The sequence below is a fragment of the Dicentrarchus labrax genome, unplaced genomic scaffold (genome assembly GCF_905237075.1).
Source record: "Dicentrarchus labrax unplaced genomic scaffold, dlabrax2021, whole genome shotgun sequence".
Taxonomy (NCBI): Eukaryota; Metazoa; Chordata; class Actinopteri; family Moronidae; genus Dicentrarchus; species Dicentrarchus labrax.
Genome location: NW_026136704.1, coordinates 15463556 through 15479595, shown reverse-complemented (window position 1 = coordinate 15479595; position 16040 = coordinate 15463556). Strand labels below are relative to the sequence as shown.

General features: G+C 41.4%; 1 protein-coding gene across 1 annotated transcript in view; it reads left to right on the top strand.

Moving 5' to 3' along the window:
* The window catches only part of pid1 (phosphotyrosine interaction domain containing 1), a 32705-nt gene that overhangs the window by 1795 nt on the left and 14870 nt on the right, over positions 1-16040 (top strand). The window contains exon 2 of the mRNA XM_051397133.1: positions 11027-11173. Coding sequence (XP_051253093.1) covers positions 11027-11173 — 147 coding nt within the window. The remainder of the gene's footprint in view (positions 1-11026; positions 11174-16040) is intronic.

The following is a 16040-nucleotide window of genomic DNA, read 5'->3' as shown; positions in this document are numbered from 1 at the left end:
GCAACTCTGAGCCTGTGTGAACAGTTGGAGGGTCCCTGAAGGGAGCTTTCTAAAGTCTGAGAAAATAGCATAACATCAGGGTTGTCTCAGCTCGGCCTTGGAGACTTTGCTACAGGAAGCCTGCTTCACAAACTGGTCGCGTGTAGTTTGAACGACGTGCCACGTTCATGTCAACTTGTAAATAGTGTTGTTTTGAAAGCTCTATATATTCACCTTGAAGTAATACATCAGTCCTGTGATGTGAACGCTCACCGACACAGGAATCTTTACCGTCCATATGATATGAACACAGCTTTACCAGGCGGGGATGGTCGAATGAATGACAGACGCTATTGAGTTGCATTTTGGGAAATGTAGGCTCTTACATTATGGAAGCGCAATACTTGGTAGAGGAAAAATGCATGTTTGTGTGTTTGATTACTAGCACTTGGCTCACACCAGCTTACCTCCTGGAGACCAGCTGTGGCCCAGAGTTCATAGAGAGTTTGGCATGTTTCTGCTGTCCACTTCAAAACTATGAGACACTGATTGGCAATGTTTTACTTGATGGATGACTTTGGAGGAGAATTTGGATCAACAAAGTGTGTCCAGGTTGCAGAAACCTTTATAAATAGGCCCATGGTCCCGATGGACTGCCAGGAGCGTTTGGATCAGTAAATACAAAATTAAAGAACAGTATAAGGATGAAAAACCAATACACTGAAAAGAGGTTATAGAACCAGAGCAATACCTGCCCATTGCCTGCTTTGTAACCGTGGCAACGGACGGCCAATCCTTTACACTGGTCTCCTTCACCTCCTTTGAGTTAGGAATGGTGGGGTTTTCTAGAGCCAGAGACATCAGGTAGCTGATCTAGGATGTGCTAGTGTTTATTATCTTCTGTTTTGTTGTTTTCATTCACTATGGCATCCGTCCATATTATCCTCACTTGTGCTGTCTTCTGTTGCCATAGCAACACCTGATGTCTTGCTGCATTTTTGTCTCACGCTCAGGCGGGAAGAGGAGGGGGGTAGAAAAGAGATGGATGGAGGTGTGGGGGTGAGGAGATACAGGTCGCATCAGCAACGGCAAGCTGCTTTAATGTTTACAATCCGAAGTGTTTTGGAATCAAAGTGTGTGTTGCGGCTATGCTGTGTGTTGGTGCTGCATCGTGCCTCTTTGTTTTTCGCTCCTTCGGTCCGTCCTTCTCTCTCCCCATCCCTCCTATATCTCGCTGACCACATGCCTCAATCAGTTTCGGGGGGCCCTTCCTCCCCAGGCAGAGGCTATGTTAGTTCAACGACAGATTGCACAACATTGCAGCGGTTTGCAATACGTGCATACGGGCACAAAGGCTCACACATACATATACACTCGTATGCAATGCACACACAACAACATACTTCCTTTTTGACTATCCCTAGGGCAACCAAACATGTTTTTTTTCCCCGTCTGTCAGCAGCTCTTTCTTTAGCCATGGTTTTCCACTTTTGACACTTTAATGTGTGTGACACTGACAAACAGGGCTGAGGACATAAAAAGATGTGGACCTGACAGTGCAGAAATAGCCCACTGAGGTCAAACACGGTGAGAACCAGCCACTGCCTGTCCATCGGTACTTGTTACTGTGGCCATCTCCGCCTGCCTTTATTTGTTTCTACGTCTGTCCCTCGGTCTGTCTGTCTGTGTCTTTGTCTGGCTGAGGTTGCTTTGCGGCCACAGCTATGTTGTTGAGACTGTGGCCTCGGTGGCAAAAGGAATCTGTGAGTAGACTGGCACAAATTTACCATGGTTCCCTCGACGCGTTGTTTTTTTCAGCCAGCACAAATTTGCCTCTTGTGAACAAATGGCTTTTGGCTCGCTGGTTTGGCTCTTCATATTTGATGAATGGGCATAATCTCCTGTTTGCGGAAGTTATCATATTTCAAGGATTTGCATTTGACAGAGAGTCTTATTCTACCCATTGGTCAAAATGCAACTGTCTCAGCTGTGTAATTTAGTTTTTTGTTTTTCTTTAGCTTTTACTACCATAGATCATAGTTTCTGGCCTTAATTTATGTTTTGTTTTTTAACATGGTCCAGACCTCCATTTGCTAGATTAGTCCCAGGCTGGACTGTGGCTTGCAAAAGATGCACCCAGTAAGTAAATGTAAGCTGCAAAATCTCTGCACATATTTGAAGAAATACTATCAAACTAGAAACAGTTGTGAACATTTTACATCTGAAACAATTAATCAATTAGTCAGAAAGTAAATGGGGAACTATTTTGATAATCGATTCATCATTTAAAGGACCAATGTGTAGGATACTGAATACTGTTGCCCCTTCCAAATGTGTAGGAGAAACTACAGTGGCCGCAAAACTTGCAGAAATCACGGAAAGCTCTGAGAACGTTTGGTTTGTCCATTCTGGGCTACTGTAGAAACGTGGTGGTTCAACATGGCGGCCTACGTAGAAAAGGACCCACCCTCTCAATTGATAAAAACCGCTCTCTCAGAGATAACAAAAACGTGATCCTTATTTTTAGGTATTATTAACCTATGAATATTATTCTATTTTCGGGGAATATATTCTTCTAAATGTTACACACTGGACCTTTAAGTCACTTCTCAAAGCATGCCAAACATTTGAGGCAAAGCAAGTTTATTGTATAACCAATGAGAGAAACTAGCAACAATACTTTAAACTCTATTCTCTTTGAAGGTTCCAGCTTCTCGATTTTTTGTAATATTGATAAAATGAAGTCATTGGAAATATCATCTTGGGCGCCCGGTTAGCTCAGTGGATAGCGCTGGTGACCCATGTACCGAGGCTGAGTCCTTGCTGCAGCGGCCCAGGGTTCGAATTCGACCTGCGGCCCTTTGCTGCGTGTCATCCCCTGTCTCTCTCTGACCCCCTTTCCTGTCTGTCTTCAGTTGTTAGTATCATAAAGGCAATAAAAGTCCCCCAATAAAGGAAATGTCATCTTGGCCACTGGGGGATTGTAAGTATTAAAATAATTATTTTTCACTACATTATGACATTTGGTTTTATATAATTGAGAACTTAATGATATTGATTGATAATGAAACTAATTGCTAGTTACTTACTGTTAGTTATCTGAAGTTCTGAATTGGCTACAAGACAGGGATGGCTGTATGACAGATCTTTAAACCCTCAGTGAAATCGTAGGAGATGAATAATAGCTTCCTTTTTCTAATGATTAGTGCATATTTTGGACGTACTGTACACTGTTTTCTACTTGTCAGTAGGTGAATAATGGAACATTTTAATCGACCTTGTTCTTGACAGTGGAACGTGTTTTTTGTCATTAGCAGGTCTTTTTCCTTTGGCTCCGTGTAGACTATTCAAGATGTTGCTGTGGGTTCATTGTTTACGTCAAAGAGTTGTTGATGTTTTTACTGCCAGCCAGAGATTGCCACCCCCAGGCTCTGAGGTTTGGGTACTTTAATACCCACTTCCTCCTGTAGAATTAACCCACCAATCACAACATCTGATAACTGGCCTTCTCCCGCCTACATGCCCTAGTGCTCCAATCATGGTTGAGAAAAACAGGTTTTCTTCTGCGTAGGGACCTCCCACAGTCCACTCTGGATTGGGCCCATTCAGACATATTTCCTCTCGTAAACTGGCCCAGGATCAGAGGGGGAGGCTGTAAACACATAGAGGGACAGCGTAGAAAGTTACACTGCCCGATCCTTAACATGCAAGGAACTGGAGGGTTGCATCCTACCCTTTGCTTTAAGCAGTAACTGCCACCACATGCTGGGTAAACCTCCTCCTCTACCTGTGGACCACAGCGTGTTCTTTCAGCAAGGTTACAGGAGGAGGGATGTGTGTTTGTGTGCATAAATGGCTTCTGAGGCACAAACAAGGGCAGGACAGAGCTGGTTGCCAGTCCAGAATGACGCAAAGGTTTGTTAATCTTCAAAGTGAAGACATTGTTTAGAAAGACATGGTTTGTTGGCTGAACTGGCCCCGCTTTGAGAAGAAAATTCACGAACAGTTCACTTGATGTGAAACTCTAGCCTGTGTGCTGTGTACTCACTGGCAAACGGCGCAACAGAAGACAATCATTTTAAAAAAGAGTTTACGCTCTCCCATTCACAAAATATTTCTATGTGGGATGTGGTGATGTTGGTTTTCTGTCTGATGTTTTTTTTAAGAAATATATTTTGCTCCTGTTTTGAAGCTTCACTGTGGAGTTTTTGTCCGCTGGTAGCACAATTGGACAATGTTTTTATGAGGTTGTCCCCATTTGGTTTGCGTTTCTTGCACACGCTCAAGGACGCATGATGACGTTGGTGACGGGATACACATTCCTGCCAGTGGTTTCCTACCATTCCACTGATCAACAGGTGGCCATGAAACGTAGCAATGCACCAGCCGAAGGCGGAGAAGAAGACTGCTAGCAAGCAAAACGTGGATGTAAACAAGCAGGTTCTAAAATGTTTCAAAAATCTGCTTTGCAAATGTTTTCTTGTTAGGCCTCATGAATACACCCAATTCATTTTAGATCATAACACTGCAGTTGTTTGTTTCTCTCCATAGAAAGTTTGTCATTGAGACAGCTGTGGCTCAGGTGGTCTTGTACTGATCACATGGTTGCCTGTTGATCCCCACCTCCTCCTGTGCACATGTTTAAGTGTCCTTGGGCAAGACCCTAATTCTCCAGTGCACTGGCTTGTGCATCCTGATCCACACCCTAGCCACCGGGGATGCACAAGCCAGTGCATTCCTAATTGGAGATCATCGGATCTCCATGGCGGGTTGGGCGGGGCCCGGAAAGGAAGCAGTCGAAAGGAAAAAGAAATAATTGAGACAGATCATCATGATATGGTGGTAGGGGTGACACTGAGAGCGGGTGTCAACCCCCCAGTTTAAACCCCAGGCAAACATTTGCACCTACCACCAAACAGCTGCATTTATTAATCTAGTGATCAACAGTTTTATGGCTCTAATCTAACTCCGACTCTACACTTGTTGGGGTCGTGATTCTTCTTTTGAAAATGAAAAGATGAGACGAGATGATAACAGGGATGTCCTACTGTCTTGCTCTCTGCCAGAGCCAGGCAGACCCACAACATCTGGTAGAAGCTCTACACATTCTTTCATCTCAAAGCCTGCTGCATGTGTGTGTGGGTTGGCGTATGCAGATGTGTCTGAGACAGGCTAATGTTGTTGACAAACTGTTTTGGTCTTGAGGTCTGTGTTAAGCTCCTAACCGTAATTTACAGGATGAACCATGTTTTGAGTTTCCAGGATGAAGCAGTAGCCAATGCACGAATGGCTACTGCTTCAAGGGGTCTATTTTTTTAAGATTACCATGCTTCTTAGACACGGCGCATCTATCCGTTTTGCTTCTGCTGGTTTCCTAACATTATTTCCAGCTGTTTTCAACTGTTTTGCCATGATCACATCCCTATAACCCCTATTTTGTGTGTGTCAGTAGGCGTGGCAGAGGTCTGTTTTTACCCTGTTATGCAGTGTCTGTCTTACCATAAGATTGACCCAAGAACCTCTTTCCTGTAAGAATGCTCCCTCAGGGGTCCAAAAGTTTAACTTACCATCTGTGACCTGTTAAGCTCATCACTGCAGGAGGGAAACTGCACAGAGACACTTTCCAATGCCTGTCTGCTTGATTTCTCCTGGACGTGATTGTTCAAGTATTTTCCTGGATTTGCATATTTTTAAATGCAGAATTCACAATTATTTAATGGTAGAGACTCTTCGAAAAATTAGCATGTGTACTTGTCTTGATGACACTTGTGCTTTCCAGCTGTAATCAGTGACATACTTGGGGAGCAGCCATTCAGAGTTCGCTGGGTCTGTGCGATATTTATGACTTTGGTCGTCCGCCAAATGTTGAATATTATAATGTCTCAGAGAAAAAAGTTATAAAGTCTATAAAAAATATATAGATACATTTCTCTATATAGCACTTTAGAAGGTACTCTAAGATACAGTTTTTATAAACAACTGAATTGTTGTAAAAGTCACATTGTATTGTAGAAATGTAGAGCTTCAATCAATGGATTAATTGTCAGCGATTAAGGTAATCACCAACTATTTTGATAATCAATTAATCGTTTTGAGTCATTTTTAAGAAGAAATTTCCAGATTCTCTGATTTCAGCTTCTCAAATGTCAATATTGTCGGGTTTCTTTAGTTCTCTATGACAGTAAACTGAATATCTTTGGGTTGTGGCCAAAACAAGACTTTGGAGGGTGTCAACTTGGGCTTTGGGAAACAGCAATCAAGAATTTTCAACATTTTCTGGACCAAACAACGAATCTATTAATTGAGAAAATTATTGACAGAGTCATCGATAATGAAAATAACTGTTGGCTGCAGTCTTCTGGGAGTTCTGGTAATGTTTTGCCAAGTTCCTTTTTTATTGTAACTTCTTTGCACTATAAATACACATAAATCACATGGTTACAGCCAGCAATGAGTCACTGTTGCGGCTTTTAGCATTAAAGTCATGCTGCTAAATATGTAGACCTTTAATATTATGACAGTGAATGTCATAACTGGCTTACAAATGACCACATAGTCTGATTGGATTTACAGCAAGTCTAAATATATATAAAGAGTGGAAGTAATATAACTTGGTGAGTATAAAAATACGTAATAATAGTAATTAATAATAGAAAGAATGTAATAAAACTGCATGTGAATTGAAAAACACTATTAGCTTAACATAATCAGAATGATTGAAAGTGGCGCTATGTGAAGAAGTCAAATATAATCAAAGTAGTTTCTGATGTATCAAATTCTTTTTCCTTCTCATGCATTACATGGAATATTTTTCTCACAAGGTAAGTGAATTGTGTACACCACTAGTTAAACATGTTTATTTGGTGCAGCCTGGCCTCTTCAAAATACTGTATATCTTGGCTCTACGACTGTTGCGTAATATTTGAGTGTTCTGTAGAGGTTTGCTTTTTGTAAGGGAAATAACTAACAGCAGCAACGAGGGAAATTCATCTCAGTGATTGTTTTGAAATGGTCCTCCTGGATCCATCAAAACAGGGGGACCTGGGTTTGGGGAGAAGTCATGCACTTCATTGACTCCTTTCAGAAACATGTCCTAGTCCAACTATTAAATTCATCCACTGATCCAGATAGGACCCAAAGAGAACAGGGGTTGAGTACTTCAAGCAAAACAGGATGTTGGGTGTCACTTATCAAACCCTGGTTGTTGTTGTTGTTGTTGCGATCTACCATTAGATTTCGGATATATGTGGATTTTAGCGACCCCCTCAAGTACTTCAGTGACTTGTGTGAGGTGCTGCAAAGATGAACCTGTTATAACCCTAAATACTGGAGTTATAGTTACACTGAAAGCAGAGCATTGTATGCATGTTGAGTGACAGCAAAATTAATTTAAGAGTGTCAATGAGATATTAGAATTACAGGCTTTCAGTAAACCAAACATTTACATAATACGTATGGAGATCAAGGCCCTGAGGAATTGTGATCGAGTGTAAATCTTAGAACAAGGTTGTTTTTCTTTTTCATAATCCTGAAAGGCCATTATTTGGAGATTTGAGGTTTTCTCGTGATGGCAGCCATTGTTTAGCATTTAGATCTTAAGTGTAGACAAGACCCTTGTCTTGTAACCAGCTCAAACCTGACCCAACCCACACTGCCTTGATGGTGGAGACAGAAAACCTGCCTGGGTCCAAGTTAAAGTCAGAAATAGAATCAATAACAGCAGTAACTTGATGAGGAGACTGTTGGGACTTGAGAAATAAAAAACATTAAAATGCAGTGAAAATATTATGAATAGAATTCCAGCGTTACTCCACAAGCGGCCCCTCTGCTCAGGCCTTTTGCTCCTGGTGGGGGGTGGAGGAGTCGGGGAGTCCACCACAGGCCCCCCAGCCCTCCTCCCACCGTCTCTCCGTACTGGGGCCAACCGCAGGAATGCAAGCCGCTGTCAGGAAGCTGTAAAGTGCTGACGCGGAGGTCAGCGAGCGTTTACACACATGTGGCTTTACTTTCACAACTCCATCTTGCTTTTTCTCCCTTTCTCCTTCATCTGCTCCTTTTTTTTTTCTTGCCTTATCTGCCTCTTTCCTGACCCCCCCCCTTATTATTATTTTCTCAACATGAAGGTTCACTTTGATAGGTTTGCCTGTGTGTGCTCCAGCAGGTTGTGTGTTGACTGTAGGGCATCATCTTTGGATTAGACCTATTAGCTAAATTAGATAAATGTGCAGCTATACGGTACGTAATATGTTCATTCATTATCTCACAAATCTTATGAACATAACGCTTGGCAAACAGGACCCAAAAATCTAATTTGTTTAAGCTGTAGGTGAGGACAAAGACGATCAGAACATAATTTATAAACCTTAAAATGACATTAATGAGGACAATTTATAGTGTTATTATTAATAGAGTATTTCTCTTATAAAAAATAGTATGAATACTATTATTTTGCAGTCAAATGACAGGTATTTGCACTTAAATTAATGTAAATGAGTCCCAGGCACTGACTGGCAATATACTGGCAAGATACACATAAGAATACCCACAGATGTTTTGAAGTAAATATGTGTAATATACTTCTGCAACAATATTTGATACAGTGGCGCTGAATTTAGAAACTGGACACCAAACCTATTTCTTGAAGTTGATTGAGGATGTTCTACTTGGCTTTACCAAACAAACCAACAGTGAAGATTGATGAGAGCTTGTGTTGGCAGGATTGACTGTTTTCATCACTTAGAAATGTTGACCATCTGTTGCATAAAAAAAATGGACATTGTGCAGGTCCAACATGGAAAACAGCTTTGAAGTGCCAAAGAGAAAAGGAAAAAAGTGAAAAAGTGAATGGAAGCTTTTGTAAAAGTAATCTGTACTTAACAGAGCGGCGCTCACACAAAGACATATTCTGAGAATAACACTACACTAGATGACCAGATTAGCATCTGTTACTGCTAGTTTTTTCACCAGTATGTAGCAGAAAGTGAATAATAAAGGCAATCACATCAGAGTCTACAGCAGGGGTCTCAAACTCAAATTGGCTCGGGGCTACTGCTGGTACTGTCATCTCGTTGGATGGCCACATCAACATTCAAATACTAGACGAAAGCGCAATATTCTGATAATATTTTCATTACTAACATCATATTAACAAAAAGAAATGCATAAGGTAGTTTTTATACCATTTTATATCATAATTATGTATCATCTTTGTTGTTTGCAGCCAGACCAGAAATGAATGCCGAAACCTTCCTCCATTGTTATCACATTTGTTGGCACCTTATCAATTTAATAAAATTGTGTTTTTAGATAGATAGATAGATAGATAGATAGATAGATAGATAGATAGATAGATAGATAGATACTTTATTTTAATTGTATATGAAGGGATAGTTTAGATTTATATGAAACAACTAGAAGAACAAAAATAATAATAATCTTTGACACCATATCAAGGGCCGGAGGGCCGGGAATGGCCCCCAGGCTGTCAGTTTGGGATGGCTAGTCTACAGCCACGCTAGCAGCTCTGTGAGGCTGAACTTTGACGTAAATGCTAACATCAGAATGCTAAAATGCTCACAATGATAATGCAAACATACTGACATTAAGTAGGTTTTATGTCCAACATCTTATTCTGGTGGTGTGCTAGACTTTTAGCGTGACATTTAATTAGCATTTCAAACCAAGTACAGGAGAGGCTGATGAGATGCCAGTAGTTTTAGCAGGTATTAAGTTTAGGTATTCATTTTAATTCTAATTTTGACCTGATGATGGTGCTGCATGAAAGGTCAGGGGATCGCCAAAGTTATTATAATTCTTCCTGATGTGGATGTTCACGGCAATTCATCCAATTGTTCACTCAAAACCATGAATGTGAACCTGTTGGTGGCGCTAGAGGAAAAATCACAAGTTCACCAAAGTAGTTAAGATTCATCCTCTGGGAACCACGAATGTAGCAGTCCATACAAAAGTTGTTGAGATATTTCAGTCTGGACCAAAGAGGCTAGATGATTGAGGGACTAACTTTGGTATCGAGTCATGCAGCTACCATGACTACAAAGATTGCAAGTCCGATTCAAAACCCCAACATGGCATCTTTTTTAGTCTCCGAGAGAGTTGAACTGTGGCTAGTTAAACTTATTCCGCAGATAAAACCTGTTTAAAACTGCGTTGCAAAGAAACTGTGAAGAAAACAGACGACTCACAAATGGATATTACAAATATCAGATTCTAAACACCTGCAGGTGCAGTATTCATCACAAAGGTTATTGCTCATGTATAAGAAATTATTTTCACTGACTAACTGCCAGTGCTATTAGATCTTTGATAATGGAGTGTGGCTGCAGACACGCAGCCCAGCAGACCTGCCATATGCTGGTGTTTTTCCCTGAGTTGTGAATGTCTCTATTTCATTAGTTTTATCTTGACTGTTTCAAGGAAGCCCAGAAATTCCACAGGGCGAGATCCACCATGTGGTTCTGCTCGGCTTCAGGAAACACTGGCCATGGACTGTAGTATGAGAGCAGGCGGCTCTCTGCTCTTGTTTTGACGGAGGCAGCGAGGGCAGAGCTCCCTTCATCTGCTCCTCACATTCCACTTTCAGCAGAATAAACCTCTCACACCATCTCACTCCCAGTCTTCATCTCCAGTTTTCACCACTGACTTTTGTTTTCTGCATGTGTGTGTGTGAGGGTCCTGTAAATCTGGAATACTCTGACCTTGAATTTCATGCTGGTATTTTAACCCTTTGAGCCTCATGAAAGTTTTATGGAGCACCAAGCAGCATTTTTCTTCCCTACCATCGCATTTACACTCGTAAATCTTGTATATTTCTGGACTCAAAGTGGTGACGCTCATCTCTTATTCTGAATTACACACCTGTAAATGGCAAAAGCGCTAAAATGCTGATGTTGTGGAGGCTGCATTTTTTTGAGCCTCGAGCAGTGTTAACAGGGAAAGTACAAATGTTAACCTACAGGCATGTAGTTGTCTGGTACTGATTCTAAGTTTGCCTAAAGCACAGTGTGTGTTTCTTTCCTTTCTCCATCAGCACTTCCAGACCATGCTGAAGACCAAGCTAAATGTGCTGACGCTGAGGAAGGAGCCGTTGCCCACGGTGATCTTTCACGAGCCCGAGGCCATCGAACTCTGCTCCACCACGCCGCTCACAAAGAGCAGGCCCCATGCTGGATACAAGGTAGGATCACATGAACTTAATAATCCCTAAATCCACCTCTGTTCCTGAACAGTAATGCTATAATAGCATTAATAGAACCATAATCCAATTGTTTTTCCTTTTCTTTCTGGACACACATGTTTAATTCATTTCCACTGTGCACTCCCCCAACACAACAGAAATTAGGTTTTGAAGTTTTTATGCCTGAATCTACATCCCTGAATAATAAATGTTAAAATTGTGTATGCGGGCACCTGCATATGTGTGTGTGTGTGTGTGTGTGTGTGTGTGTGTGTGTGTGTGTGTGTGTGTGTGCGTGGTCTGGCATAGGTGTGTTTGTTTTCCTCCTCTCGCTGGCCCTTGCTAAGTGTCAGATGTAGAGTTTGATCCAGTGAGCTGACTCGCAGCCCATTCTCTTTTCTCTGTCCTCAAAACTGAAAACAAACAGATTAAAATAGCAGGCATACTCTGTTATTACACATAACACTTCCAACCAAGTAACTGAGTATGTCTGTGTGTATTTGCCCTGCTATGTGCCACACCATTGCAAGCATAACAAATAGTGAGACAGCTTCCAGTGGCTGTGTGTGTGTGGTTGTGAGGATTTTGTTTTATACGTTTAAATGTTGTTTTTGGTCACTTACGCCGTGCCATTAACAAGCGTGTCGGAAAAGGAACTGAGGCTGTTCCAACTTAACCTAACTAAAATAAACATCTCATATCTGGCAGTTGCCTTAAAATTTGAGGAAAAAGTTAGTCCCTCTTTAAATTATGGCCAAGAAACACACATGTGGAACACACATTCCCCCGTGCTTGTTGTTGATATCTGTGTTTGTTGGATCCTCGTACAGAAGAGCTAACAGAAACACACAGAGACAGAGACACACTAGATATATTATATATATTTATATATATGTCTTGAAAAAACCTTTCCCAAGACAGCTAAGAAGCCAAAAGTGCTGAGTCCTTGTCAGCACTTCCCAAAAGCTCCTGAAGTTCAAATGTGAACATGAAGTGAAAGTCAGTAAGACAGCCTTTACCGGCAGATCAGGGAAGTTTGGTCTGGCCGGGAGACACTCACACACACATAGATGCTGTTGCATTATTTACTTTGTAGCTTTTCACCTGTTGCACTGCTCTTCATCCTTGTCATCCTTCGCTTTCTTAAAGGACTACAGTGTAGGATTTAGCAGTTGTTGCAGATTACAACCGCCTCGCCTCACCCTCCCATTTCAAGCATGTAGGAGAAACTACATAAAAACGCTCTTTCTAGAGCCACTGATTGGTTTGTACAGCCTCTGTCGATGAGGAGCCGCTCCCTCTGTAGATGTAAATGGCTCATACTAAGGCAACAGAAACACAACGATTCTTATTTTCAGGTGATTATACACTAATGAAAACATACTTAATATTATATTCCATTTCTGCGCAATAAATACACACTGGACCTTTAAAGTCAGCTGTCATCCTGTCTGTTTTATTGTGTATAAATGCTGCTGGAAAATTGTTTAAGCAGATCTGTTTTCACTTATTAGTTGTCTGAAATTCCCAGAAAGCACAGTGAAACTGTCCTGATTGTGAATACAGCCAACACACTTCCTCTGTACAATACTAATCTATTAAACGTACAAAGGTGGAAGATGACTGAATGAAATGGACTAATGTAACAGTACAGTTCATTCATTGATTTTAAAAGCCCAGTGAAATGACAGATCATCTTTAGCTTGAAGATGGCATCTCTCACCTCCACCTCCACCTCCACCCGTATTGTCACATGGGAAAAATGAATTAGTTAGACTGCAACAAGTCTGTCTAATAATATCTAAACAAGCATTTCCAAACCTATATCACTATGCTAACTACTACAACCCATTTGCTGCACGGACGTGAGTTGTAGTAGTTAGTGCTGTTTCATATGATAGTAGCGGTCAGTTTGTCACCCCAAATTACTTTAGATTGGATACATTCATGTGTATTTCTTAAAATACAGAAGTGTAAAAGAGAGGAATTTGTCTATATAAATACTCAATAATATAACCCAACAGTTAACACAGGAACACAAAGTAGGAATTTATGTTTTATTTCACTGGGTTTGAGACTTTTTACTTCCTAATAAGTGAGGTAATATTGTGTCACAGGTTACTGAGTATCCCAGTATTCAGTGCGTCACACCTAATCGTTAGTACTACCACTCATACACCAGAAACAATCAAAGCATCCAGATCTAACCTGCTCTAACTTACAAAAAAAAAGCAATGATGCAGTTTTTCGGTGGGAATCAAGGTAGCAGTGACACACACAGCAGCCTCTTGTATCAGCCTATTGGCAATCCCCGCCGTGGTGGAAGATAAATAGCCGAGCTGGACTCGGTATCCTTCTCTGTCTGGTGTGAATCCCAACATCCACTCGCTGCCCCACTCCTCTCCTGCTCTCGCTGCTCGTTCCAGCGTTACCGACAATGCCGAAGCTGTGTTGCCATGGATACCACTACAGCTATTCAGCAGAATACCAGCCACACAAAAAATTCATTTCCCTCATCTGTCTGCGACCTCCTTATTTGCAAGTCTGTCTGCCTGCATCTGTTGGCTTGTGTAACTTCCCGTCTGAGTCACTACCTGCCTGTCTGCATATCTGTCTGCCCACCTGCTTCAGCACCTCTGCTCAGACCTCAAAGAGACATTATTTTCTTTTCAAGAGAGAAAACTGAGGAAACAGTGGTCTTTATGCTCTCCTTGCCGGCCTTCCTGCTTGGCTTTTATACGCTACAATACAATATGATATTATTCATTATCCTCACTGAATGTTTTATATTCCCTCTCTTTCATTTCTCACCCCGTTCTCTCCCAGCCCCCAAGTTGTGCTCCCAGTTTATAGGCAGGCAGGAAGGCTGGCTGAGGGCTGCTGTCTCTCTGCCAAAGCTAACAGCTAGCAAGGATGAAAGGCCACCTCTCATTGCCCTGCCTGGCCTGCTGCTGTCAATGCAGTCCACTTCACATCCATTGAGAAATTGTGTTCAATGCACTTTACAGTCATGCCAGTTCCACAGTCATACTCCATGACAATGGTGAAATTACCCTGGAGTCTGCTCGAAATACACCCTTAACCATGATTTTATTGTGTTTGAATTCAATCTGCCCCCTGCTTTCCAAGAGTGTGTAGTCACCCTTTTCTTTTATGCTTTCTCCCCCTCTGATGTATCATGATGGAATACGTGGCTTTTTTTTAACTTGAAGTCTCTGCTCTTGACTCTTCACAGTCATGTTTTTAGAGTTGCTAGGCAAGAAGCTGCTGCCCAGCCAAATTACGGTTTTATAAATGCATGCTTTTGGATGCAGCCCCATTGGCTATGCATGTATACCTTGCATACAGTAAATGAGCACACAAGTGTCTGATTCACGTCCACCTTACATTTGTAACAGCCCAGTGGTGAGACAGTGTGTAGACTGTAGACGTGGAAACTACTTTCATCCAAAACGCTGATAAAATATCATATTTGTGTTGAACTTGTTGAAGAGTAGGCAAATATTACTATATGCTGCTTTTCTTTGTCTTATTTTTGCTCTTTCATAATTTTGGGAAATATGCATATTAACTGAGAATTAGATGAGAAGATTGATATCGCTGTCAATTCCTGTCCAGGAAATAAACAACTGCCGGTTAGCTTAGCATGAATGCTGAAAATTGGGGGAAACAGCTAGCATTGGTTCTGTCCAAAGGTGACAAACTCTAAATCTCACTAATTAACTTGTTATGTCTCATTTGTCTAACCTGCACAAAGAACAAAGTGTAAAAACGAGAAGTTACTAGACTATTTCTTGGATGGGACCAGTAACTTATTTTTGCCAACCTACAGTAAGTGAGAGTGGTATCAATCTTCTCATTTGAGTCTCAGCAAGAAAGCAAATAAGTTTATTTCCCAAAATCTGTTGTACTAATAGGTGTCGATCACCCCTTAGGGTAGGTAATTTAATTTTTTGATATTCATTTTCTGATCAGACACTGGATTTTAAAACTATTTTGGCATTCTTTTATCTAAAAGGTAGAAACAAACGCTCTCAACAGGGATTTGGCTTTAATGTGTGACAATCATAAGAATAGAATTTTTCCTCAGGATAAATTAAGTGCTATCTTATCTCGTGTTGACACTAAGAAAGTAACTAATAGTCCTTTGTCAAAGAGAGGTCACCGTAGGAAAAGTGTACATAATAAAATGAGTGATGGCTGATTTCCATTTAGCTGCTTCAGTTTCAGGCTCCAGGTCTTGTGCATGCTGGGACTGCTACTTCTATTTCACTCCAATATAGTGAAACCAAACCAGTGATAGTGTGCGTGATTGTCCCACACTGACATCATTCACACTAGCAGCCCAGGGCATGCTGGTCCTACCATGTCTTTATCTAATCTGTCAGGCAGAGGGGCTTTTTGTCTCTCAGCACTTGGTATTCTGATGTCAGTCAGTGTGCTGGACGTACCATCTCTTCTTCTCCACTGAACAGAGAACAGAACACACAGTGATGACATTTAGATGATTAGCAACCTCCGGGGTGAGATGAACGGTGCACCCACTTGTCCACTGAATGAGTGTATGTCTGTGTTTTTGTCTACTGGAGCCTTTGTATCAGTGTGTGTTTATAGATTAAGACTAAACAGAAATGTTGACGTCTCCAGTTATGGGCAGAGGCTTGTTCGTTGTCTGTGGTAATGTACCAGCATTCCTGGGAGGTGCGCAGAATGAGATAAATCGCCTCAAGTAACGTCACTTTAGTCAGCGTCGTTCGGGGCTAAAGACTACAGCTTTGAAAATTGAAAAAAGGAATAAAAGTGGGCTTAGCAGACCTTGTGTGTCGGCCTAGGTAATGTCCATAGATTGATAGTGAGGAGTTTGTAG